The sequence below is a fragment of the Heloderma suspectum genome, chromosome 3 (assembly GCF_057233095.1).
Source record: "Heloderma suspectum isolate Gila_16-S chromosome 3, 16-S_ref, whole genome shotgun sequence".
In the NCBI taxonomy this organism is placed as follows: Eukaryota; Metazoa; Chordata; class Lepidosauria; order Squamata; family Helodermatidae; genus Heloderma; species Heloderma suspectum.
In genome coordinates this window covers 36,462,815-36,487,114 of record NC_139460.1, presented here as the reverse complement: position 1 = coordinate 36,487,114, position 24,300 = coordinate 36,462,815, and the positions used below count along the sequence as shown (strand labels likewise).

At 43.4% G+C, this 24,300-nt stretch overlaps 1 protein-coding gene across 2 annotated transcripts; it reads right to left on the bottom strand.

The window, feature by feature from the left end:
- Positions 1–11,711: 11,711 nt before the first annotated feature.
- Positions 11,712–23,336, bottom strand: POLR1D (RNA polymerase I and III subunit D). 2 transcript variants are annotated; one of them, XM_084842913.1, is made up of 3 exons: positions 23,189–23,336; positions 15,705–15,779; positions 11,712–13,124 (listed from the first exon to the last, which is right to left on the bottom strand). In XM_084842913.1, exons 1-3 carry the CDS (start codon positions 23,212–23,214, stop codon positions 12,842–12,844), a joined length of 384 nt encoding a protein of 127 aa, XP_084699039.1. In that variant the 5' UTR covers positions 23,215–23,336; the 3' UTR covers positions 11,712–12,841. The 2 variants fall into 2 exon arrangements, with proteins under 2 accessions (XP_084699039.1, XP_084699038.1); XM_084842912.1 differs by lacking the exon at positions 23,189–23,336 and adding an exon at positions 19,033–19,205.
- Positions 23,337–24,300: the final 964 nt, after the last annotated feature.

Below are 24,300 nucleotides of genomic sequence, written 5' to 3'. Positions count from 1 at the left end.
CAGACAAGATGGAGATACTGTTAGTGGGTGGTTCATCTGCCTGGCTAGGTGATACTCAGCCTGTTTTGGAGGGGGTTGCACTCCCTCTAAAGGATCAGGTTCATAGTTTCAGGGTGCTCTTGGACCCAGAACTGTCACTTGAGACACAGGTGAACTCAGTGGCACAGAGCACTTTTTATCAGCTTAGGCTGATATGCCAACTATGCCCTTATCTGGACAGAGATAGCCTAGCTACAGTTATCCATGCTCTGATAACTTCTCATCTGGATTACTGCAATGTGTTATACGTGGGGCTGCCTTTGAAAATGGTCTGGAAACTTCAACTAGTCCAAAATAGAGCTGCAAAATTGTTAACAGGGACTGGCCAACAAGATCACATTATGCCAGTACTTTCCAGCTGCACTGGCTACCAGTCCATTTCTGGGCCCAATTCAAAGTGCTGGTATTAACATTCAAAGCCCTTAATGGCTTGGGGCCAGGTTATCTGAAGGATTGCCTCCTCCCATATGTGCCTGCCCAGATCCTAAGATCATCCTCAGCGGTCCTTCTCTGTGAACCCCTGCCAAAGGAAGTGAGATGGGTGGCTACCAGGAGGAGGGCCTTTTCTGCTGTGGCACCCTGGCTGTGAAAAGAGCTCTCTAAAGAGGTTCGCCTGGCACCTACATTATATTCTTTCCAGCGCCAGATAAAGACCTTTTTATTCTCCCAGACATTTTACCTTCCTAGTCTTTTAGCTTTGCTGTTTTAAATCTGTATTTTAAATCTCTGCATTGCTGCTAGGTTTTATTCTGGCTGTATTGTTATATTGTGGTTATATATATATATATATATATATATAATTTTTTTAAAAATGAAAAACAAAACACAACAACAACATAAACACACAATACACATACACTAAAATATCTCTTAAGATCGTAAGATATCTACCTTTGGCTCTCTTTACACAACAAATGCTTATTATTATTCTCTACTTCTTATCTTACTTGTATATCATACATTGACTTCACAGACATTATCTCATTTCTCTCATAATTTTAACAACAAAAAAGAGAGAACCATCTCAAAGTTCAAAATCCACATACATAGATATCATTTTTCTCTATCTCTTGTATAAATTCTATAAAAGATTTCCAATCTAACATAAATTTAGTTGTTAATCCTTCTTTAATTATAATAGTAAGTTTTGCCATCTCTGCCAGCTCCATCATTTTCACGATCCACTCGCTCACAGTTGGTATTGTTTCATTCTTCCACTTTTGTGCATACAATAACCTTGCAGCCGTTGTCATGTAGCGAAAGAGGGTTCCCCCCTTCTCTTTTACGAGTTTATCTGTTAGTCCCGATAAAAAAGGTTCTGGCTTTAATTCTATAGTAGTCTTTAATATTCTTTGAGCTAAAGACTATATTCATTTCCAAAATGTTTTAGCTTTTTTACAAGTCCACCATGAATGATAAAATGTTCCATCTTGATCTTCACATTTCCAACATTTTCCAGAAACACCTTTATACATTTTAGACAATTTAAACGGTGACATATACCATCTATACATCATCTTATAAAAATTCTCAAGACTTGTGCATAAAGTAAATTTTAAATCTTTTCCCCACATACTTTCCCACTCTATTGATATATTATGACCAACATTTTGTGCCCATTTTATCATACAATCTTTTACTTGTTCATCCTCTGTCTCATACCGTAACTATAATTTATACAGTTTAGCAATAACATGTTCATCATTTATACACAGTGCTGTTTCAAACTCAGATTCTGTTTGTTCAAATCCACCATTTTCTCATCTATTTTAAACCTTTCTTTAATTTGCAAATATGAAAACCACTGACATACATGACCTTTTTCCAATAAGCTTTCCCCTGATTTTAATTTATATTCCCCTTGTGACAGCTCCAGTAAATCATTATATCTTATCCATTTATGTGTGCTATCAAATTCTGTTCTGTGCATTGCTTCTTGTGAACATATCCAACGTGGTATTTTTTGATAGAACCTTAATTTATATTTATTCCAAATTCTTAATACAGCCCTTCTTATATAGTGATTATTAAAATCTACATTCACTTTTGTTTTATCATACCACAAATAACCATGCCACCTGTATCTCAATTCATGTCCTTCTAGTTCTAAAAGTCTTCTATTTTTCAACGTCACCCATTTCCTCATCCACATCAAACAGCATGCAGAAAAATAGGTTTTAAAATCTGGTAATCCCAAGCCACCTCTTTCCTTTGCATCTTGTAAAATTTTCATTTTAACTCTTGGTTTTTTTGCTTGCCATATAAACTTAGTTATATCTCTCTGCCACTGCTTAAGAGGTAAATCTGACATAATAATGGGTATCGTTTGAAACAAAAATAAAATTCTAGGTAATACATTCATTTTGATCATTGCAATTCTTCCCAAAAGTGATAGTTGTAATTTTTCCCATTTTAATAGGTCTTGTTGGAGCTGCAACAGTAAAACTCTGTTCTTAGTAGCCAAAAGGTGGACCTCTGGAGGATGTGGCTCTACCAGAAGTGCTTCTTAAGTGCTTCTTAAGATAGCCTGGTCCCAAGTTATTTAGAGCAGTAGAGGATGATGGCTCCGATGTCAGTGGGGCGGTGAATCCACTCAGAACCGAGCAGAACTCTAAAGGAGCTATCCAAGGTGCTTCCACACTTTGGATAGCTCTGTTAGAGTTCTGACTGGTTCTGACTGAAACCCAGAGCAGATTCACCGCCCCATGGCCATCAGAGCCACCACCCTCCACTCGTTTAGGGCTTTACATACCAATAACAAAACCTTAAACTTTTCCCCGTGGCATACTGGCAGCCAGTACAGTTCTTTCAGCACTCCATGTTAGATCCTGAAGGAGCAAGTGCAAAGTCTTGAGGTGCTCCTTTATTCATCTTTGTCACTGGAGGTCCAAGTGGCATCAGCAGCTAGGAGAGCCTTTTACCAGCTTTGTCTGGTAAGACAGCTATGGCTATTCCTGGATCGAGATAGTTTAATTACAGTAGTCAAGGCATTGGTAACCTTGATTGCTGCAATGCACTTCTGTGGGTCTTCTCTTAGGGGTGGCCTGTAATTTGCAACTGGTGCAGAATGTGGCTGCTACACTGTTGACCAGAGCACCTGCTCCTTCAGAGGGACTGCAACCCCATCCAGAACAAGCGACTGACCTATATCCAGGACCCACTCACCCACACAGCCTCCATCTTGTCAGGTTTCAAGCTCTGTTTATTGTCCCTCATCCAGCCCACCATTACATCCAGGCACTAGTCCATTCCAGACTGGAATGGGTCTAGATAATCAGTATCCTCCCCAAAATATCTGCATTTATGCCACCATGACCCTCTTGAATACCTTCCCTAAAATTGGGATATTGTGACCAGTCAGTAGCTTTTGCAAACCATTGGGTCCAGAGTGTTTTTTTCAAAGGCAGTTGTGCTTAGGGATGTACGAAAGTGACTTACCTTTTGCAGAATCCTGGCCGGGGGGGGAGGCGCTCCGTTCCTCCCCCCGGAATCCTCGAACGGTTGGCTGTGCTCCACAGCAGCTCCGCGGAGCAGCCGGCCAGGCCCGGCCAGGCCAGAGCCATCTGTAGCTGGATTTCCGGCTGCGGAGAGCTCTGGGTTAAAAAACAAAACAAAACCGCGTACACAAATGGCGGCGGCTACGGCCACCGCCATTTGCATTCCTTCTTTTTGGCCATCTTAATCTACGTAAATATTTACGTAGACTATGACAGTGAAAATAAAGGGGAATGCAAACAGCGTAGCAGGCGCTATTTGCGTCCCTTTTTCATTCACCGTTTTAGCCTACGTAAATCTTTACGTAGGCTAAAACGGCGAATCAAAAGGGGACGCAAATAGCGCCCGCTACGCTATTTGCGTTCCCCTTTATTTTCACCATCATAGTCTATGTAAATATTTACATAGATTAAGACGGTAAAAAGAAGGAACGCAAATGGCGGCGGCTGTAGCCGCCACCATTTGTGTACACGTGTTTTTTTTAAAAAACCCATCCAACCATGATAGGCTACGTAAAGATTTACGTAGCCTATCATGTCTTTTTTTTCTTTTTTTTTAAACCTAGCCATGATAGGCTACGTAAATCTTTACGTAGCCTATCACATCTTTTTTTTTTTTTACACAAGCCTGGAAATGGCGGCGGCGGCAGCCGGTCGGAAGACCGGCCGCCGCCGCCAGAGTCGCCGCCGGAGCCGCCTCCACCTGGAAGATCCGCCCCAGGTGAATCTCATCCTGGGGGGAATCTGCAGGGGGGGCAGGGGGGGGCAGGCCGTTCCGCCATGGAGTTCGGGGGGCCGAATGCACTGTCATTCGGCCTCACCGAGATCCGAGGCGGAATTCTCTGACATCCCTAGTTGTGCTACCACATTTTAAGGACAGCAGGCACGAATCCCTTCCATAATGATGCATTAACCATACCCTGGACCTATCCAATCACACCCCATGGGCTAGGTTTAATAAGCCAAGAGGGACAGGGATCAAGAGTGCACGTACGCAGTCACAATGCTGCAGGCACCTTGTTTATCAGGTTGCATCAACTGAAATTGACCCCACACAACAAGGCTAGATATGACATAGATGCTTCACCAGGATCTTCTTAAACCATGGCATCAAGGTCACGTAGGAGTTGAGCAACTTTATTCTGAAAGTGCTTAGAAAAACCTGTGTTATTGCACTCATGTCCTGTCTGAGGACTTTGCGTAGACACCTGGTTGGCCAGTGCTGGACCTGGCAGGCCTTTGGTATGACCCAGCACAGCTGCTGGGAATGGGTTGTAGAGGGTTGGTAAAATATATGACTGATGCAAGATGCCTCCAGCCCTAGCCTATCATACAGTAGATCATTTATATTCATAGTTCGCTGGCTGAACAGTGTTTTTGCTATTTGTCATTTTTCTAGATGTTCTACGTGAGTTTTTATTATTGTCAAGGTTGGTTGGTTAGTTTTCATAATGCTCTTTTAAGGTGTTTAACTGCCCATCTTGAGGGCCCTTATTGGGCAGAAAGGTGATATATATGTTTAATAACAGACATAGATGATAGATAGATAGATAGATAGATAGATAGATAGATAGATAGATAGACAGACAGACAGACAGACAGACAGACAGACAATGTCTGCTTTGAAGAGAGGCACATATTTATTTTAAACTCCCTCTATTTCAGGTGTGTGCAGGCCCTTGGGCAAGACATCCTAAATGTCCCCCCCCCCCGCTTGAGTCTACCTTTTGCCACCATTGTCTCTAGCTGCTATTGCTCCTCCTCTTCCTCTTTCCCATTGTTACTATCCCTTGCTTGCTTGCCAGGTAGAGAGCCATTCAGCTAGTAGGCAGTGGCATCTGCTGTTCCTCCCTCTCACCACCACCGTTGTCTGGGCCAGAGTGAGAGGCAGGTGAACAAGCAGGTTGCAATGGTGAAGAGGAGAAGCATGTCGAGGGGCCTCTTGTCAATGGGCCCCTGCTGGGGTATAGCCCCTCAACAAATGCCTGACCATGCCTGTCCTTGATGCCGGCCCTGTGTGTGTGTATGTGTGTGTGTGTGTGTGTGTGAGAGAGAGGGAGGGAGGGAGGGAGGGAGAGACTTGGTAGTTCTGTTCATGGAATGGGACATTCTTGGGTCTTGGCTCGTCTTACCCCCTGTATTAAACCAAAATCTGCTTCAAAGGTTTGGGGAACTCTCTGGAACAGCATGGGAGCTGCAGGGAGAAGGAGGTAATTGGTGAAAATTGCCTCCTGCCATTTCATTCACAGAGGCCTTAGCTGAATCTGAGCCTCTTCCACAAACAGAAGGGGCCCTTTTGCAAATGTCCGTGAAGGAGCACCCTTGGATCCAACCCAGAGACAGACAGGCAGACAGACAAGACAGACAGATGACAGACAATATCAACTTTGAGCTTAGAGGGGAAGGTAGGTTTAAGTATAAATAAATTAATATTGAACGTTGCAAATATATAACATTTTCTTTCATAGGATCTACTAGGACCATTGCAAGGAATCCTTGCAATGTAATCCCTTCATTTAAGCACAGTTATTTTTCACATTATATATAACTGGAAAACCCAGAAGCATATAAGAAGTGCATCAGACCTTTAATCATACTACCAGGTAACCAAACCAATCGTGTTTCTCGTTGTGCAACACTTTGATCTTACATTGGGTTGGATCCAGACTTAGTGAAGCTTCGAGTAGAGCCCAAGGGCCCCAAAAGGATGCCTGTCCCTGGTGTGTTGTTGTTGTTTGTTCGGTCAGTCACTTCCAACTCTTTGTGACTTCATGGACCAGCCCACACCAGAGCTTCCTGTCGGCTGTCGCCACCCCAGCTCCCCCAAGGTCAAGTCCGTCACCTCCAGAATATCACCACCCACCTTGCCCTTGGTTGGCCCCTCTTCCTTTTGCCTTCCACTTTCCCTAGCAGTCCCTGGTGTAGACCCATTTAAATCAATGGGACCTAAGTTACTCATGACTCAATTAAGTCTCATTGGTTTCAATGGGATTCTATTCTGAGCATGATGCCAAGTAGACCAAACCATAGTTTAACCATCTGCACCACTGAAATCAATCCATGTAACGTGTTTGGGAGCCAAGTGTCACACTGAAAAGTACAGCAAATGAAGTTTATAGGAATCACTTGGAGGCATGGGGTGAGGAGAGAGAGAAAGAGAGCCTTGAAAGAGCTGCACTTATTTTGTGCCTCTGGGGATGGGTAGCTTGCAATAGATACTAAAGAGTTAACCACTTTGTGGGGGAATGGAATAATCCTCATTTTTCTCCAGTTCTGTGTTTGAGCTTGATTGTCTTGGCACCTGCACTGTGAGGGTGATGGGATGGTCTTCCTTTGTCACTTATAATAGTTCATCATTATTGTTCTAACACTCTTTTAAAAAGAAAAGAAAAGGGGGGAGGGGGAATCACCAAATCCTAATCTTCCCCTTGGTGCCAGTGACAGTTACAATGGCAAGAGAGTTTGTTTTCCCCCACTTCTTCTCCTACTCTCTCCCTTAACCTCCCATTGTCCCCATAGCCACAATGCAGTGGTGCAGCCCGGCTGGTTTGGGGGCAATTTCTTGTACTGTACTGCCCTGCGCTTGATTGTTTAAATCTTTCTTATCCAACTGTTCTGAAGATTTACATTTTTAATGGCTCATTTATGTAATCCCATAAATAGAGTGGCAGAAAAAGCATCCCACACACAAATGAGCGAATCGGGGGGCCTGCGGAGAGAAAAAAAAAAGCAGCCAGAGCAGGTCACTGGGGGTCTCAGCTGCGGAGGCCTTGATTGGTATCAACCCTCATAACTACTGTGGCAATGGACTTAAGACCACCCAGTCAGGCTCCAAACGGTGCATTACCAAGGAAGAGGACGATGGTTCTATAGTCTCTCCCATTTAGAGAGTTCCACTGCGAAGACTCATTTACCTTATTGCTTTGACAGCTGCACGTCTCCCGCAAAAAAAGTTGCCATGATTAGCTTGCCTTTCTGCTAGCAAAGCAGCTGATGTTGTCAGGGTTTCGCCGACAGCCATCCCCCCCCCCCCCCCGCCGGCCCAGTTCCTTAACCAGTGTATTCCTAAGACTGATATATATTCCCTTCTAAAAAGAGTCTGTGAATCCAACCACCTGCCTCAAGTTTCTGTTTGACATCCTAGAAAATAGAAAAAGGAACGATATTCTATGACTCTTCCCTTTCTCTATTCACCCACACCCCCTTCCTGCTTTTCCCCTAAATACAAATCCCTAGAGAAGAAGAAATAAATGAAATATATTTATAATGGGTGGGCATGGATAATGACAAATGGCAACTTGATGAAGATACTTTACCTTTAATAGCGTCTTCCATTTCCAAGGCAGCTGGGTCTGTCTTTCATTCAATGGCCATTTGGTTCTTCATGTTTACCTTTGTGAATAATAATGCTACTTAGTCCACATCACCAAGCAGTAACGTTTCAGTGCATGAAAAAACAATCCACATGCTTCCATGACTGATTTAGTCCATATTGCAAAACATGCAAAGGTTACAGCACGTAGCAACCATCTTCTATGACTGCATTGTGGATTACAAGTTCAATATACAGATTGTTTATTGCATTCCGCCTGCTTCTATGAGCACTACCCATGTTTGACTTCTTTTGGATAAGAGAGCACTGAAGATTGCAGGTGTTTTCGTAACATTTGCTTTATTTCCAAAAAAAACAAGAAAATGATAAGTAGAGGCAAAGGGGCACACCATCCACCTTTCCTAAGCCGAATGGCAAATAAAGCCTCATGCAGGGTCCAACATCAGTTCTGCTCACCTTGGAAGGAAGCCCCAGAAATGGTCTAAAGTGGCCCAATTCAGCTCAGGGTCCTGCCAAATCTGATGCACATCCCTACTAGAAAGAAAAAGATGGCTGGCAGTTGAAATGCAATTAGCAGTTTGATGGTAGCCAATAGAAGAGGGAGAAGACACAAAAAGGAGCCTTGGGGGGCTAAAAGGGCATACTGTTTGCTTTGGGGGAAGCTGCTGCTGCTTTAAGGAGTAGCTCTATATGTATGTGTGCTTGCCTGCTCCCTCATGCTCAACTTGTATATTTGTAAATCTACTCAGTTCATATATACACAATCAGCCTGCATGCATGCTCACGCACTCACACACACACACACACGCACACACACACCGTCAGCCACATGCTCCGATCTTAGTTTGATAAAAACTGACTCATTAAATAGATTAAACCGATAACTTATGGAGACTATCCTATCCTATTGGGACAGCAAACCAGCAATGTATGCAAGGTGCTTCCATAGGCTCTTCTTTCTAGCATATCCTACTAAAGAATTTTAGAAAGCTTTGTCCTGACCCAATGAGTGCATGGAGCTCCTTCACCTGCAAAGGTGTCTTCCTATGTTTCAATGGGGCATGGAACTGTGTTTGCAAAATGACATGCACAACACTATGTTCATTGTAGGGTCCTGTATTTGTACATGAACACCTAAAACACAGGGAGATATCCTAAATCTATAGAAAGTTCTGTATCAGACAAATCTACCTCCTAAATATTAGAAAGCCGAGAACCTCTGAAAGCCACAGTGAGCTGACAAGATAACAAGAGGACAATTCGACTGCTCTGAAAATCAAGCTGTAGTACTAAGATGCTATGGGAGTAAAATTCGGATTTACACACTTACACACACAGTTTTGCCCTTTGATAATTTACCGAGCATTACCTATTCAAACAAAATCAATGTCTTCATAATCATCTTAAAGCCAATAAAAGGTCACTGTAGCTGGTAGATGAAGGCTATCCAGGGTTGCGTAGCACATGTATGGCTATTTGCTGATGTGACATATTTCAGACCCTAAAGAAATACGTTGTCTCCTGGAAGCCAGGATGGCTTGACGGTAGATAGGAAAGAGAAATGTTTAGCCAAGGTCTGCAGGACTACTGGAATGAATTCTTGCTGCTGTCAGCTCCAGAACTACAATCTCAAGGTAGCAGGGCATCAAGTAGAAATTAATCCCTTAGAAGTTTAAGTCAATGGGACTATTATGCTTTCATACTGAGAAGGATCCCATGTACTGGCAGATTCAGACATCGGAAATTTAGATAGCTACGTTTGCAATGGGTACGTGTCCCTCTGGTGACTTGCTTGCCTGGTGTAAAGGTGGCTGATATTACCAGACTTCTACACTCTCTGTAGAAAGAACTGTGGAGGTGTCATTGGGCATAAAACAAGTGACACTAGAAAATGTATGTTGGCCTGGAGTTTGCGGTGCCAAATTTAGTCAATATGGGAGCTGGGTCTTTTAAGGACCACTATTTCACATAAATGCTCTCCTGTACACTTCATTTGACATCTCAGGACCTGCTTTGCCTCCCCTACCCCCTGACTGAGGTTAAGTGTGTGGGGTCAAATCACTTCAGTAAAGATTGTTACTTTATTATGCTGTAAGTCTTACAGTGTAAGAGAAGATCAAATAAATGGTGCACCACGGATTAAAACATGGACAATCAAATCCCACAGCAATGCCAGCAAAGTTAAATAACCATATTAAGGTTTGAAGAGGCTCCATTATTCCATTGATTTGAAAATATTTTTTTGTTAGCTAATTTGCAATAGAAATTTTATGATAGAAGTGAATTTTATCTTCAATTCTTGAAGGTGTTTTTTTTTAAAAAAATTATGATCAAGAAAAATAGCTCCTGGCCTCTTTTGTGAAATTCATGAAGATCAATGTACAATTATGCAAACATTAGCTTTGCAAAGTAACTGTGCAATGATGCAAAACACAAAACAGTCAACAGACACTTTTGCACTGAGTCTAGAGTTGTGAAAATATATTTTGTCTTAACAAAAAGACATTTAGCAGGTTTTTCAAATTTAAATGGAATCATTCCCAGCCCCCAGTCTTAACTGGAGACCACAATATCAGACTAATTAAGTGCTTTCGACAGGTTGTAGAATGATTAAAATTATAATAAAACTACTTTATAGTTAACATTTTGAAGCTAAAGACCTTTCCCCCACCCCCCGCCAGAAGTTATAGGATAACCTTTTGCAGTGCCTGCCCTGCTCCAACTGGGCATTGTGTTACTTGTTATATTGCCCCTTAGTCTCTGCATCTAGAACTGCTTCTATTTTCCCAGTGTAAATCTGTCAGCAACTGATTTGCAGAAAAGAGCAACTAAAATGTTCAAGGGGCTGGAGCATCTCCCCTATGAGAGGTTACAACAACTGGGATTGTTTAGGTTGGAAAAAAGGAGAGTAAGGGGAGACATTATAGAGGTATACAAAATTATGCATGATGTGGAAAATGTGGATAGGGGGACATTTTTCACCCTCTCAAAATTCTAGAACCCAGGGTCATCCTATGAAGCTGATTGGTGGGAGATTCAGGACAGATAAAAGGAAGTACTTCTTCACACAGCGGATAGTCAAACTCTGGAATTCGCTACCACAGGATGTAGTGATGGCCACCAATTTGGATGGCTTTAAAAGGGGGCTGAACAAATTCCTGGGGGAAACAGCTATCCATGGCTATGGCTTGATGGCTATGATGCTATGTCTAGTACCAGAGGCCATGAGCCTATGTACACCAGTTGCTGGGAACATGGGTAGGAGAGTGCTGTTGCACTCATGTCCTGCTTTTGGGTTCTTGGTCAGCAGCTGATTGGTCACTGTGTAAACAGAATGCTGGACTAGATGGACCCTTGGTTTGACTCAGCATGGCTCTTCTTATGTTCTTATAAGTTGGCCTTTCTGTTATTGTGCACTGACTGGTTGTTCCTAGGTAGAAATACTATCTCTGCTTAGACTACTTTTCCTCAGAAGGAAAGTCTCTCCCTGGCCTTGTTCTTTGTTATTTTGAGTAGCACCTCATCCATTCCATCTCTTTTACCTCAATCTGGTTCTACCTTCTATTCATCCTTTTCCTAAGTATTTGCTTCCCTGAGTTTATTAGTGATTTGCTGTTCACGCTGTGTTATTAAGAAAGTTGAAGACTGATTTACATGATATTGTTGACTGGATGTGAATTTGGTTAACTTGATAGACATGCAGTGTAATGTGAGCCCAGAACAGTACCTACACTTGACACATAATAAGCGAGATATATTCACTTTTTTTTGGTAATGAAGAATATATGTCACTTCCTGCAAACGATTTAATTTTATTCACATTTAATGGAAAAATACTTGACACATTTTTAGTAACACAGTTCAAGTTTAATATTAACTCAAGAAAACCACCCAAGGTTGAAAACAGCTAAACCATACACTCATCCAAATAACTTTGCCTAAGGACATACATGTGGATATTTTCAAAGAATAGAGAAATGACCAGGATCAATAATTAGCAGATGAGAAGTAACAGAGACCTTGACCAATACAACTACAAGAAAATAACGATAAGAATTTAAGTGGCAATTTCCTGTATTGTTTTGCAATTTGAATACTCAGCAATTTGTGATTGAATTTCTTTTTCAGACTCTTCTGTTGCCATGTTCTTCATTACCTCTCAGCATAGAAGAGTCCGTTGCATTAGTGATGACATCATCAATTAAACAGATTGATGCAAAGCAATGAAAGCCACCTTTAGATCCAGGCAACAGCTCTGCACACAAAACTCTAGGCCAAGAAAGGATCATTCATTCATTTCATTGTTGGGAAATATTTTGTACTTCACCTGGTGCATTCTCCAAAATTTGAAGTGTATGGGCCGGTATTGCTCATGCAGAGTTCCACATGTGTACAGGATGCCAGAACCACTTGATCAGGGCAAATGTCTCTTCTATGTTTACCAATATACATTAAACTAATTTGTATTTAGTTAAACTAAGTAATCTGTAATATTCAAGTACGTCAGCACTTTTCAGGTTATAAGCTTAGTACACTTGCTCAGATTCAGCTACATGTAGCCCAAAAAGCTTATCAGGTTTTCTCTACCTACGCAACAAAAACATTTTTAAAGCAAAGATGTTCAGAAAAGCTTCCTTGAAGACATTTAGAAACAAAGTAAATAGTGTACAGAATATACATTTATGCATATTAATCTAAAGGATAACGTTTCCTAAAGCCCCAAAATGTTACAACTATCCAAAGAGAGGAAACGAGTTTAATTGGAAGAGGGTGGAGCGGGGGGAGGGGGGACAGAAAAGAAACACACAAGAACTCCTCAAAGAAAGTTCACAAGAAGTGGTTTGCTTGCCTCTAAAAACCTGTTACCAACACAGACATCTGTACTGAACAATACTCTCTATTCGAAGACAAACAAATATTTCCCACAGTCTAGTATTTAATTACATTCTTGGCTTGGAATTGCATGTATTTTTCATCATTTGTGTGATCGCTTTTCGTACTTGTCCTTTGCGTTCTGGTTCCTGTTCCGGTGCCTAGGAGGAGAACAGCTGACTCTTCTCCTAGACCGAAAGCTAGGTTTGTAAGGATGTGATCTATGTCTCTTTGGTTTGGTTTCTTCCCTGCTCTCAGTTGGCTCAGATTCCTTATTGTCTTCCTGATGTTTCTGTCCCTGGTCTTGCTCTTTGGGGGACTGCAATGTGTTCTTTATAGTATTAATAAGAAACCTTTTATTTGTGCTGGCAAGAGGGCACTTCATCCTGCATAGACATTAGAAAGTAACAATATAAATATCTAAAACAGACAAAAACAAATACTGTGAATATCTAAACCAAATAGCTCAACTTTGCATGCTTTGGGCTTTCCTTGTATGCCACCTAGTGTAGACTTGGAGTACAGAAAGAAACACTTAAGACATGTGCCTTTGCTTGAAAGCAAAGATGAAATAGTCAAACTTCTATATTAAAAGGATATATATGAGACAAGACAGTGACTTTTGTGACTTCTACACAAACATCATTATAGTCACACATCTGACAGTGGGCTCTAGCAGGCAAAAGTTTATACCGCAGTAGCAACAGACTAATACAGCTCTGCCTCTCATATAATCACAGAGGGGATTCAGAGCTGATAATATTCAACTGTTTGATTCCTGAACTAGTACACAGTCCAAAATATGTCTATAATCCCTCTAAGTTCAGTACAGCTGAACTGATGTTAACAGACAAAAGTTATTATTTTAAATGTATCCCTTGCTCCTTCGCATACCCCCAAGACAGTTCAAAATATGAAAGAGTTAAGAGTACTGGTGGTGAGTGGGGCAGGAAGTCTTGCTGACATTTACCACTCCCCTTCCTTGATAAAAAGGTAAAAGGTGTCCCCAACCAGTCGTGTCCGACTCTAGGATGCGGTGCTCATCCCCGTTTCTAAGCCGAAGAGCCAGCGCTGTCCGAAGACGCTTCCGTGGTCATGAGGCCGGCATGACTGAACACCGAGGTGCACGGAACGCTGTTACCTTTCCCGCCAAGGCAGTACCTATTTATCTACTTGCAATTTCTTGCTTTCAAACTGCTAGGTTGGCAGGAGCTGGGACTGAAGATGGGAGCTCACTCCGTCACACAGCACTCGGGTCTCGAACTGCTGTCCTGCCGACCTTCTGGTCTGCAGTTCAGCGTCTTAAATACTCCTGCTGTTTGAGTACTATGAGGGGGAGGGAGGTGGGAGACTTCGCTCTTTAAAATAAGGGAAAGACAATAGGTTAGTGGTAACAAACATTCTTTGCATGCCGAAGGTCTCAGGTTCATTCCTCGGCATCTCTAGCTGAAAAACAAGGTGGGGAAAGACATCTATGACTCACTGCCAGTCAATGTTGACTAGACGAGATGGACCAATGACTTGACAGAATGTGACAGCTTCACATGGATGCGTGTTCAAGTAGTAAAATAATTATACATAGAACTATGGCTTAGGAGTGCTGAGAACTTGGGGCCTTGATTAGAACAGGCACTTGAAGCAGTTTTAGACTTAAGGGTTAATGACAATAGTATTGTGAAATGCCAACATTAAGGTCTCCTGCACATTCCACAGGATTAAGTGGTTACCAGATGTTCAAGACCAGTTTCTGAAGCTCAATCTCACTGTTGCGGTTAGAAATTTTGCAAGGATTTGCATAGTTTTGAGGCAAGAAGTGCCCTGCTCACTTTGAGCCTGTGAACACAGCCACCTTTATTTATTTTATATATTTACAGTATCTTTATCTTCCCGAAGGGCCTAGTTACTTATCTTGGGGCAGGGAAAGGATTCAGGCACTCCAGAGGCCCAAGCAGAGTGTGTTTCTGAACCAGGGATGGGGCTACCAGTCCCATAATCCATGGTGGGGAAACAAGCTTTGTTGGCACCTTCAAAGTGCAGTTGCTGCCTTCCCTTGTCTCAAAAGATAAGTGCTTGGGGTAGGAGAATGTTAAAGCAGAAGTGGTGGAGTCAGGCAGCTTTTGGGGCAAGCACTGGAACTCTTATGCATCCCAAGTTGCTATATTAGTTTCAGAAATACAGAAAGATCCTGTAGGAATATTTTGCCAGGAATATGCCAGAGTGTTTAATGCCAATGTTATGTGTAGGTAAATACTGAACATAATAGAATATAAGCATCATCACTTTCAGAAAAGTTACGTATTGCTCTATCAGAGCAATTACGTAAAATTAATTCTCATTGTTTTCAATGGAATCCCTGTACATGTGTGCTTAACATCTTAGCCAAAACGACAAAAGTTTATCATTTAATTCAGGGGTGCAGAAACTCAGTCCTGGGGGCAAATCTAACCCTCTTGGGAGTCTCAATCTGGCCCTCTGGGGTTCCCCAGAAGGCCACACCCCCTTCCCCCGACCCACCCCCTTTCCCCCAACCACTGATTGTTTGTTGGTTTCCTGACTTCTGTGCATTTTTTCCTCCATTTTTAAAGGTTGAAACACCTCCATTCCCCACCCACCACTGGAATGTGGCCCCCAAAAGCTTCTCTGAAACAGAATTCGGCCGTCGGGCTGAAAGAGGTTCTGCACCCCTGATTTAATTCATTTTTGGAAGATGTACAGTGCAATCTTATTCATGCTCACTCCGAAGTCATTCCCACAGTGTCCAGTGGAGTTTACCCACTAATACATGTGTTCAGCATTACAGCCTTAGCGTCTGTTTCTTTAAGCTATTTATATTTTAGAAAAACATCACTTTTGGTTAGCTTAGGATGCAATCCTATGCATATTTAGACAGAAAAAAGTCTGACAACTCCCAGCATTACCCATTCAGCCATACTAAACATGCATAGTATGCACCTTAAAGAACTTACCAGCCCATAGCCCCCATCGTTTCTGCTCTGGTTTTCCCACGCTTGGCTTCTGTTAGAAGTTCTTCTACTGCCTTCCTAAATATCAGAGTAGAGAAAAACATTAAATTTGACCAATTTTCCAACGTTTTTGGAATACAAAATTTCTATCAGTTGTTCATGAAAAAACAACCTAGGGAAAACTACTGACTCATCCCAAACTCATCAAAATGACTGTCCCAGAATCAAAGCAACACTGTAAGCATTAAAAGTAAGAATATCTATGCAACCTCAATTAATCATTTTTATCTCTAACAACCTAAATCTCATGAATCACTTGATAGGCACAGAAGCTATGGTTTACTCACTTTTTTTAAAGTCACTTTATCAAAAGAGGATTTATGACAAAAGAGGGAAAAACCCAACCTGGGGTAGAAAGAGTCCTGGCACCAATGACAAAGCAACGTGCCTCCAATTAGATTTTCAGTAAACGTTATACCCACTTACACATCTCAGAATTATAAACCCTTAGGGCGCAATCCTATGGCCACAAGTCAGCGGCTAGACGGCCATAGGACAGGTCAGTTTTGGGGAACCACCCCCCACCCCCTCCCACACCATCTCGTAGGCAGCGTGGAATGGCCCTGCGCTCAGAAGAAGGGTGCGGAATGGCAAAAACAGGGTGTTCCTGGGGGCGTGCCAGGGTGGGGAAGTCAGAAATGCTGGTATGACACATCCTACATGTCGTCTGGCTGCTGCTTCCCGTGCTCTGAGGTCCCACAGCTAGACAGCTGAAAAGATATGTTTTAATTCCAGTTAATTAAAATATTAATTAACTGGCTGGCTGAGGAATGCTGGTGGTTGTAGGGTTTCTTTCTGTCTAAACATGCATAGGATTGTGTCCTAATAAGGATAACTTGGTGATCTGTGAAGAATTTAGGCAATCCTGGCACCTTGTCTGGATAAGGGTTTTTACCACAGATCAGGTATGTGCTGTCTACAGCGTAATTATCTAGGAATTCATACAGATGTTAATGCACTGAAATTACCACTGTAGAGAGAAAATTTCCTCACTTCAAGCTTCAGTGGTTCAATGACATTTCATGAAGAAATATATTACAAATTCCATCTGCATGTGCACCCGTCATGCCCTTTTATCTCCCTTAAGAGCCTGCAAATTCAGCATATGAGCTAAACTCTCCATGATATAAAATACCACAGGACCAGAGAACTGCAGCTAAATGAGCTAGCTAATTTGTTGAACTCCATGTGAAATACAGCCCCTCATCCTCTCAACCTCTTTGGCCTCCCTAGCCAACAGACGCCCCTGCCTGCCCCAGCCTTGAAATAGATCACAGTGGGGACAGACTCCCTTTCTGCTGATAGCTCATAGCTCCTGTCTTCTCTTCAATTCCATACTTCCTCCACCATTACCTATTCCTGCTTTCAACCCATTGCCTATTATTTTGTACATCTTTCAGCCCCCGTCTCCTGGAATTTCTTCCACTCAACTTCTTACTCATGACACTTCCTGACTGCTTTGCACTCCTTTCCCACCCACCCCTTTCATACCAATAACCAATCTCTCCTGTTACTAGGTCCTGTCTGAGGTCTTTCTTTAAGGGATTGAACAAAACCTTGTATTTTCCTTAACTCACTGTCTTCTTGAGCCATCTTTTCCTCAAATGTCTTTCTCATCCACCTCTCCTTCAGGGTGGATAAAAATTTAGTTTAAAAAATGAATTAAAAAATTAAATACAAAATTTCTCTTAAAGAATACCTTGGTTAATAATGCATCATCTAGGATGCATCCAGGATTTGCCTTCTGTGGACAGAAGAGTGCCGCTCATGGAAGGTGCCTCTGTCCAATTGTTGAGAATCAATCCCCTCCCCCCAGTATACCCCGCTTATCCCATCTAGCACAGTTCCCCAACCCATTGTGTAGCATTTCTATGGGACTGGAAGAGCTGCTGTGTGTGTGTGGGGGGGGGGGGGGGTCCACCAGCCCAGATGCACAACCTAAATCTGGATCCAACCATCTGAATATAAGCATATTACTCTATAGTTCATTTCTAAAATGAATCAGTGTCATCTACCAATACGTTTGAGTTAAAGGAGGTTTTTTGATGTAAAAGAGAAAAACAATTTGATCATTTCTCAAATATGAATATTTACACTCCACTAACCAAACACAGGCATTTCATTTTCACCTCATGAAAATAAATTGCTCTGGTTTGCCCATATCAGACCTTACTTCCATCAGTCATAGACAGTTAATTTTTTTTCTATTTTGTTTTTGTGAAGGGTAGGGCTATGCAAAGCAGAGTGAAGCAAAAAGGAGCAACACTGTATAAAGAAGACAAAATTGTCTACTGTACAGGTTCTTATATTCCCATATTTAACCTCATGAAATATTTAACCTTATGACCAGTCATGGCTGCTGGTCATAAGCCCCTATATGGGAATATTTTAAAGACATACCTTGTATGGGTAAATAAGGGAAAGTCCGCAAAACGTATACAGTGCGACAAATATATGCAAGTCCTTGTAAGAATGAAACAACAGTGCAAATAATACCCTATTTAGATGTAAATTTACAGGAGTTTACAGGAGTGGTCAAATGTGCATCTTTGTTTAGGAAATGCATGAAGTATCAATGAGAAACCTAATTTAAATCAGCCTTTTCTCCTTGCTGAATTATATAATCCACTCTCTTCTTCCTTGAAGACTTTAATTTCTCAGCCTATTGATTACTTTCCCCTCTTGGTTAGCCAAATTTCTGGAGAAGGCTATCTATCAATGGCTACTAGTCCTGATGACTATATGCTACCTCCAGTATCAGAGGCGGTATACCTGTGCACACCTATTGCTGAGAGACATGGGTGGGAGGGTGCTGTTGCACTCATGTCCTGCTTGTGGGCTTCCCGTGGGCAGCTGGTTGACCACCATTTAAACAGAATGCTGGACCAGATGGACCCTTGGTCTAATCCAGCAAGGCTCTTATGTTTAGATGCCCTGCTGCAGGACTTCTTACCAATTAGTTTCTGTGCCTCCCTGCATGTTCAATAATCTCCTCCTGTTCTTAGGCTCTGTGTGAGGCTTTTCAAAGCCAAACTGACTTCTCTGCCAAGATTCTAATCTTTGACATTCTTCCTGGAGAGTTAGAATGCTTATGAGCTCATTGCTAATTTAGCCCCCCCCCCCATATAACTAGGCAGGTTTTGTCCATCCTGCACTTATTTACATACATTCTGAGTTGCCTATTTGTTATCAGCTGTTCTACTTATCAAGTCATACTTGCTCAAGCATCGACCTCTTCAGATTTAAAGCGACTGAAATAATTTGGTCATACTTGCAAGTTTTTTGACCAAGCGTTCCCATATGGTAAGGTGAGAAGGGCAGTGGTGGTGCTGTGAAGTTCCCAGGCACTTTCCTGAGGTGGAATAGCTTATAGTTCTGCTGCTGGAAGAAGTGCAGGAAGAGGCTAAGCTTGGAATTGCTCTCTCACTTCCCCACAGGAGAATTCTAAATCAAAAGTTAGTATTTTGAGTCTCTGAGGTGAGTAATTCAAACTGATAATCAGGCAGCACTTCTGGCCTGTTTCCTAAGCCTGAGCAAATCCTCTGGCATTTCTCAGAGAACATTTGTTATCAGGCGGAACAAAAATATAATAAATAAATAAATCCTCACTCAGTGCGGGTTGAGCTGCTCACTGCCCTTTTCCCTATGAGAACCTCTACTTAACCACTGGCTTGCCTGCCTGCCTACTAGTCCTGAAACAAATGGCACCTTTTGGTTGCTGCAAGATGTCCTGAAGTGAATGCCAAACCTAAAACCCATCTAGTGCAGTTCTGATTCTATGCAGGATCCATCTACTGGTTCTAAATACTTGCTCTTAAGTTTCTTGCACCATCTTCGTTCCTCTACAGCAAGGCTGGGCCACACAAGACCCAGCATATTTGTGATCCCCCTGGTCCCTGTCACCACCATCCCAGAAATCCCAGCAGAACTGGGCTTCCAATAGTCCACCGAACAGCTGTCTGGAAATGAATTGGTAATATAAAGACTGCCCAGTTGATCTCTATTTCTGTTTTCCATCAACCCAGGAACCTGCCTAGTTCACCCAGAATGGAAACAATTTTGAGTTAACAGCTGGATTTTATATTTTCAAAAGTAGGGGAACTACAATTTCAAAAGTAGGGGAACTTTCCTTCCCAGTGGCCCTAGAGGCACTGAAACCTGAAACCATCACATCACCTGGCAGAGCCCAGTTTGAATATCTGCAACCCTCCTCTTCTATATCTAAAGACTTTATGCAGACATCCTGACTAGTCAGCCTCCCCCCGCACACACAAACACCTTTAACCTGGTTCTTGTAATATCTTGTCTGATAAAGAGATCTAAGGACATTTTTTGTGATTTTTGAGTTGATCTAATAAAGGTTATTACACTATACTTGCTGAGTAGTTGAACCGATGTCTGGAGGCAGTTTTGAGATGGATGATGGGAAACAAGCTGATTCTTAATCCAGAAAAGATGGGAGTACTGGGGTAGGGAAACTAACCAATCTGGATAGAGGAATACATCTGATCTTAGATAGAGTTGCACTCTCCCTGAAGGATCCAGTGCATAGTTTGGGTGTGCTCCTGGACTTAGTACTAACTCGAGAAGCTGAGGTGGTAGAGAGTACTTTTTACCAGCTTAGGCTGGTACATCAACTTCAATCCTATTTGGAGAGGGAAGATCTTGCCTTGGGTATTCATGCTCTAGTGACATCTAGGCTTGACTACTGCAATGTGCTCTACATGGGGCTGCCAGATAGTTCAGAAACTTCAGCTAGTGGAGAATGCAGCTGCCCAGGTATTGGTGGGGCCTGGACGGTCTGCTCATGTGACACAGATACTGCGCCATCTGCACTGGTTGCCAGTGCCATTTCTGAACCATAGAATCATAGAATAGTAGGGTTGGAAGGGGCCTACAAGACCATCGAGTCCAACCCCCTGCTCAATGCCAAAATTAAACCAAATTTAAAGTGCTGGGTTTAACCTTTAAAGCCTTCAGTGGTTTGGGAACAAGTTAATTGAAAGACTGCCTTCTCCCGTGTCAGCTTGCCCGTACTCTGAGGTAATCAGCAGAAGTCATATTCACATGCCAGCCACCAAAGGCAGTTAGGCCGGTGAGTACGAGGGAGAGTGGTGGTCCCGCACCTCTGGGATCAGCTTCCATCAGGGGCTCATCACGCCCCTTCTCTGCAGGTCTTCAGGAAACTCTTTAGATCCACTTGTTTTCGTTAGCCTTTTTATAATCTGTGGGCTGCACATTTTATTGCTGTTATCTGTTTGTATTGTGCCTTTATAGTACTTTACCGTATATTTATTACCTTTTTGTTTTAGTATACTCTTGTATTGCTTTTATCTTGTATGCCACTTTGACAGGGTTCCACCCTCAAAGGCGGCCTAAAAATATTTTTAAATAAAATGAAATAATGTTTTTTAAAAAATTAATTTTGGGATTTTTCTTATGGCCAACATAACTGCCATATGTGTGTGTGTTTAATTTTAGTTGTCCTCTGCAACTTTTCCAGCTCTACAATATCTTTTCTGAAGTGCAGAAACCAGAATTGTACACAGTATTCCAGGTGAGGTTGCAAGGTAACAAAGGTTCCAGTCTTAAGAACAGATGTGTGAGCAAGATCCATTGAGCTCAATGGACGCACTTCGGGGTAAATATGCATAGGATTCCGCTGAAAAGACCTAAACACTGCCACACTAATGCTTGCAATCGTATATCTGCTTACTGAGAGTAAGTCCCATTGAATTCACTATGATTTACTTCTGAGTAGACATGTATAGATCCTACTGAGTTCAACTGAAGATTCCTCCCCACCAAAAAGTTTGAATGGTTGTGGCACTTCTTCAGGGAACAAAAGTAAAACATGGGAGGCCTTGGCCTCTTTAGCCCTTTGGGCATTACTAATAGAAAATACACTTAGAGCACAATCCTATGGGGATAGGAGGCCGCCTCCGAACTCAGAGGCGACTGTCTATCCAATGCAGGGCAGGAGAAGCACAGAGGGGAGAAGCACACCGCTTCTCCTGCCCTGCATTTGCGGCTAAGCCGATTTCGGAGCAGGGGAAGAGGCTGGTGGACGACACATAGGATGTGTCCTACCAGCATTTCTGCCTTCCCCACCCCAGAATGCCCCCCCAGAACACCCCGTTTTGGCCGCTCCGCGCTCCTCTTCCAAGCACGGAGTGTGGGGCTGTTCCGCACTGCCTCGAAGGGGGGGAAAGTCTGTTCTCCGGGAACTGACCTCACAGTGGTCACTCCGAGGTCAGTTCCTGGAAAACCACATATCCTATGGCCATCTAGCCGCTGACTAGCAGCCATAGGATTGCTCTCTTAAGGAACAATAACAACAAGAGACCCCCTGACTTCAAGGGGCTGGAGCAACTCCCCTATGAAGAAAGGTTACAATGTCTGGAACTGTCCAGCTTAGAAAAATGGGGAGAAAGAGGAGACATGATACAGGTGTACAAAATTATGCATGGTGTGGAGAACGTAGATGGGGAGACTTTTTTCTCCTCCCATTATACTAGAACCTGGGGTCATTCCGGGAAGCTGACTGGTGGGAGATTTAGGACAGATAAAATAACTTATTTACGCTTCTTCATAGTTAAATTATGAAATCAGCTACCAAAAGACATAGTGATGGCCACCAATTTGGATGGCTTTAAAATGGGTAGGCAAATTTATGGAGAATAAGGATAAGGCTGCACATGGCTATTAGTCCTGATGGCTACCTCCAGTACCAGAGGCAGTATGGCTACGTACACCAGTTACTGGGGAACATGGGCAGGAGGGTACTGTTTCATTTGTGGCCTTCTTGTAGATTTCCCACAGGCGGCTGGTTGGCCTCAGTGTGAACAGACCTTGGTCTGATCCAGCATGGCTCATCTGATGTTATGCCTTTTACTTCCACTCTGAGCCTTGTGTTATTTACCGATAGGAGAGAGTGTAAAACGCAAGAGCGTAATCATCCTGCAGTCAACGCAAACCTCCCTCAAGGGCCTGCCCAAGTTTGCTCCACCAGACATCAATTGCGTCATAAGGCCTACGAACTTGCTTCAGACTGCAACCCTATATACACAAGGCCCTGAGAGGAAGCCTCATTAAACTCGACGGGGCTTACTTCCGAGTAGACATGCGTTAGGATTGCACTGCCAGACTGTGCGGGCGGGGACACAATTTTACGTGTAATAAAATGGCGCCTTAAGGTTCACCACAGCATCGTGCCGCGAGTCCTCCACCCCTTAACGTAATTCGAGCTTAGGGGCAGCGGAAACGCTTCTTGCCGCCCGCCCGGCGGGCCGAGGGCGGGCGACACACGGCAGGAGGGCTGCGCAGGGAGAGCCGTTGGGGCCTCTTTAGGCGCCTCACCCCTCTCGGGTATTCGCCGAGTAACCTTCCGCCTCCCGTGCGCGCGGCTCCCCGCCCGCCAGCCTCACCTTTCTAGCTCGGAATCCTCCGCCATGGCGGGCAACGGTCGGGGGGCCGGCCGGTCGCTGCGGCTCTTCCTCTCAAGCGCCGGCCTCCTCCATGTCTTCCAGCCCGCGACGCAGGAGCAAAACCGAAGGCAGCGCTCGCGACAAGTGCAAAGAGCCGCTCGCGAGGACCCCGAGAAGGGGCGGAGGCTCCTCGGGAAGGCAGACCTAGGCGCCGCCTTCCCGCCGGTCTTTCGTCGGGGCTGCCAGAACCGACGCTTCCCCTCGCCCGCCCCGGGGTGTCCCTTCACACGTTACAAATACTACTCCGCATGGAAAGCCCGGAGAGGTGGCTTTATGTTTCTCTCACACACGCACACCGCTAGTCGGAAGCAAGCCGACGTGTTGTATCCGGTGTTGGTCTAACTTCAGTCTCGCTCATTTTTCAGTGGGTCCACTCTACGTAGGATCAACAGGAGATACAACCCTCTTACCTCTAGGGCTGTCACGCACCACGGATCTTACTCAGGCAGCACTCCTACACGTGGTGGTAGTGGTGCAGTAAATTTAAAATGCAAAACTGCACAGGCGCATGATGATGATAGTTAATCGGAGCTGGCAAACGGTTGTGTTCTAACACGGGTGGGCAGCTTGTGGCCCTCCAGATGTTGCTGGACTGTAACTCCCATCATCCCTCACCATTGGCTATCCTGGTAGGGCTGATGGGAGTTGCAGTAAAATAACATCTGGAGGGCCGCAAATTGCTCACCCCTGTAATAACGTATCCGGAATACAGAAGCGGTTGTAAAGCATGGAAATGTGGTTAGTGGGGCTAAATGTTAGTTGTGTGCTTCAACACTGAAGGAATACACACGGCCATCTAAAGGGGCCTCCGTAAGATCATTAAGTCCACGGTCTAAAATTGACAAGCCGCACCACTGCATGATGGTCATAAATCCCAGCAAAATCAAGAAGTCTTGTCTTGTGGCATTTTAGAGGTACATGGTGTAAGTCAATCTTACACTCAGAACAAGTCCTATTGAACTCTTTCTTGTAAACAGAGATGCATAGAATTGCGCTGATAACAGATTTAGGGTGCAATCCTATACATACCTGGGAGTAAGTGCCATTGCATT

Excerpts from the sequence above, each read along its gene's own strand:
- POLR1D (XM_084842912.1), bottom strand. The coding sequence starts at position 19,061 with ATGGGAACGCTTGGTCAAAAAACTTGCAA. Across the intron at positions 15,780-19,032 it reads CTTGGTCAAAAAACTTGCAA|GAAGGCAGTAGAAGAACTTC; the intron begins GTATGACCAAAT and ends TCTGATATTTAG. Across the intron at positions 13,125-15,704 it reads ACGATGGGGGCTATGGGCTG|GATGAAGTGCCCTCTTGCCA; the intron begins GTAAGTTCTTTA and ends ATGTCTATGCAG.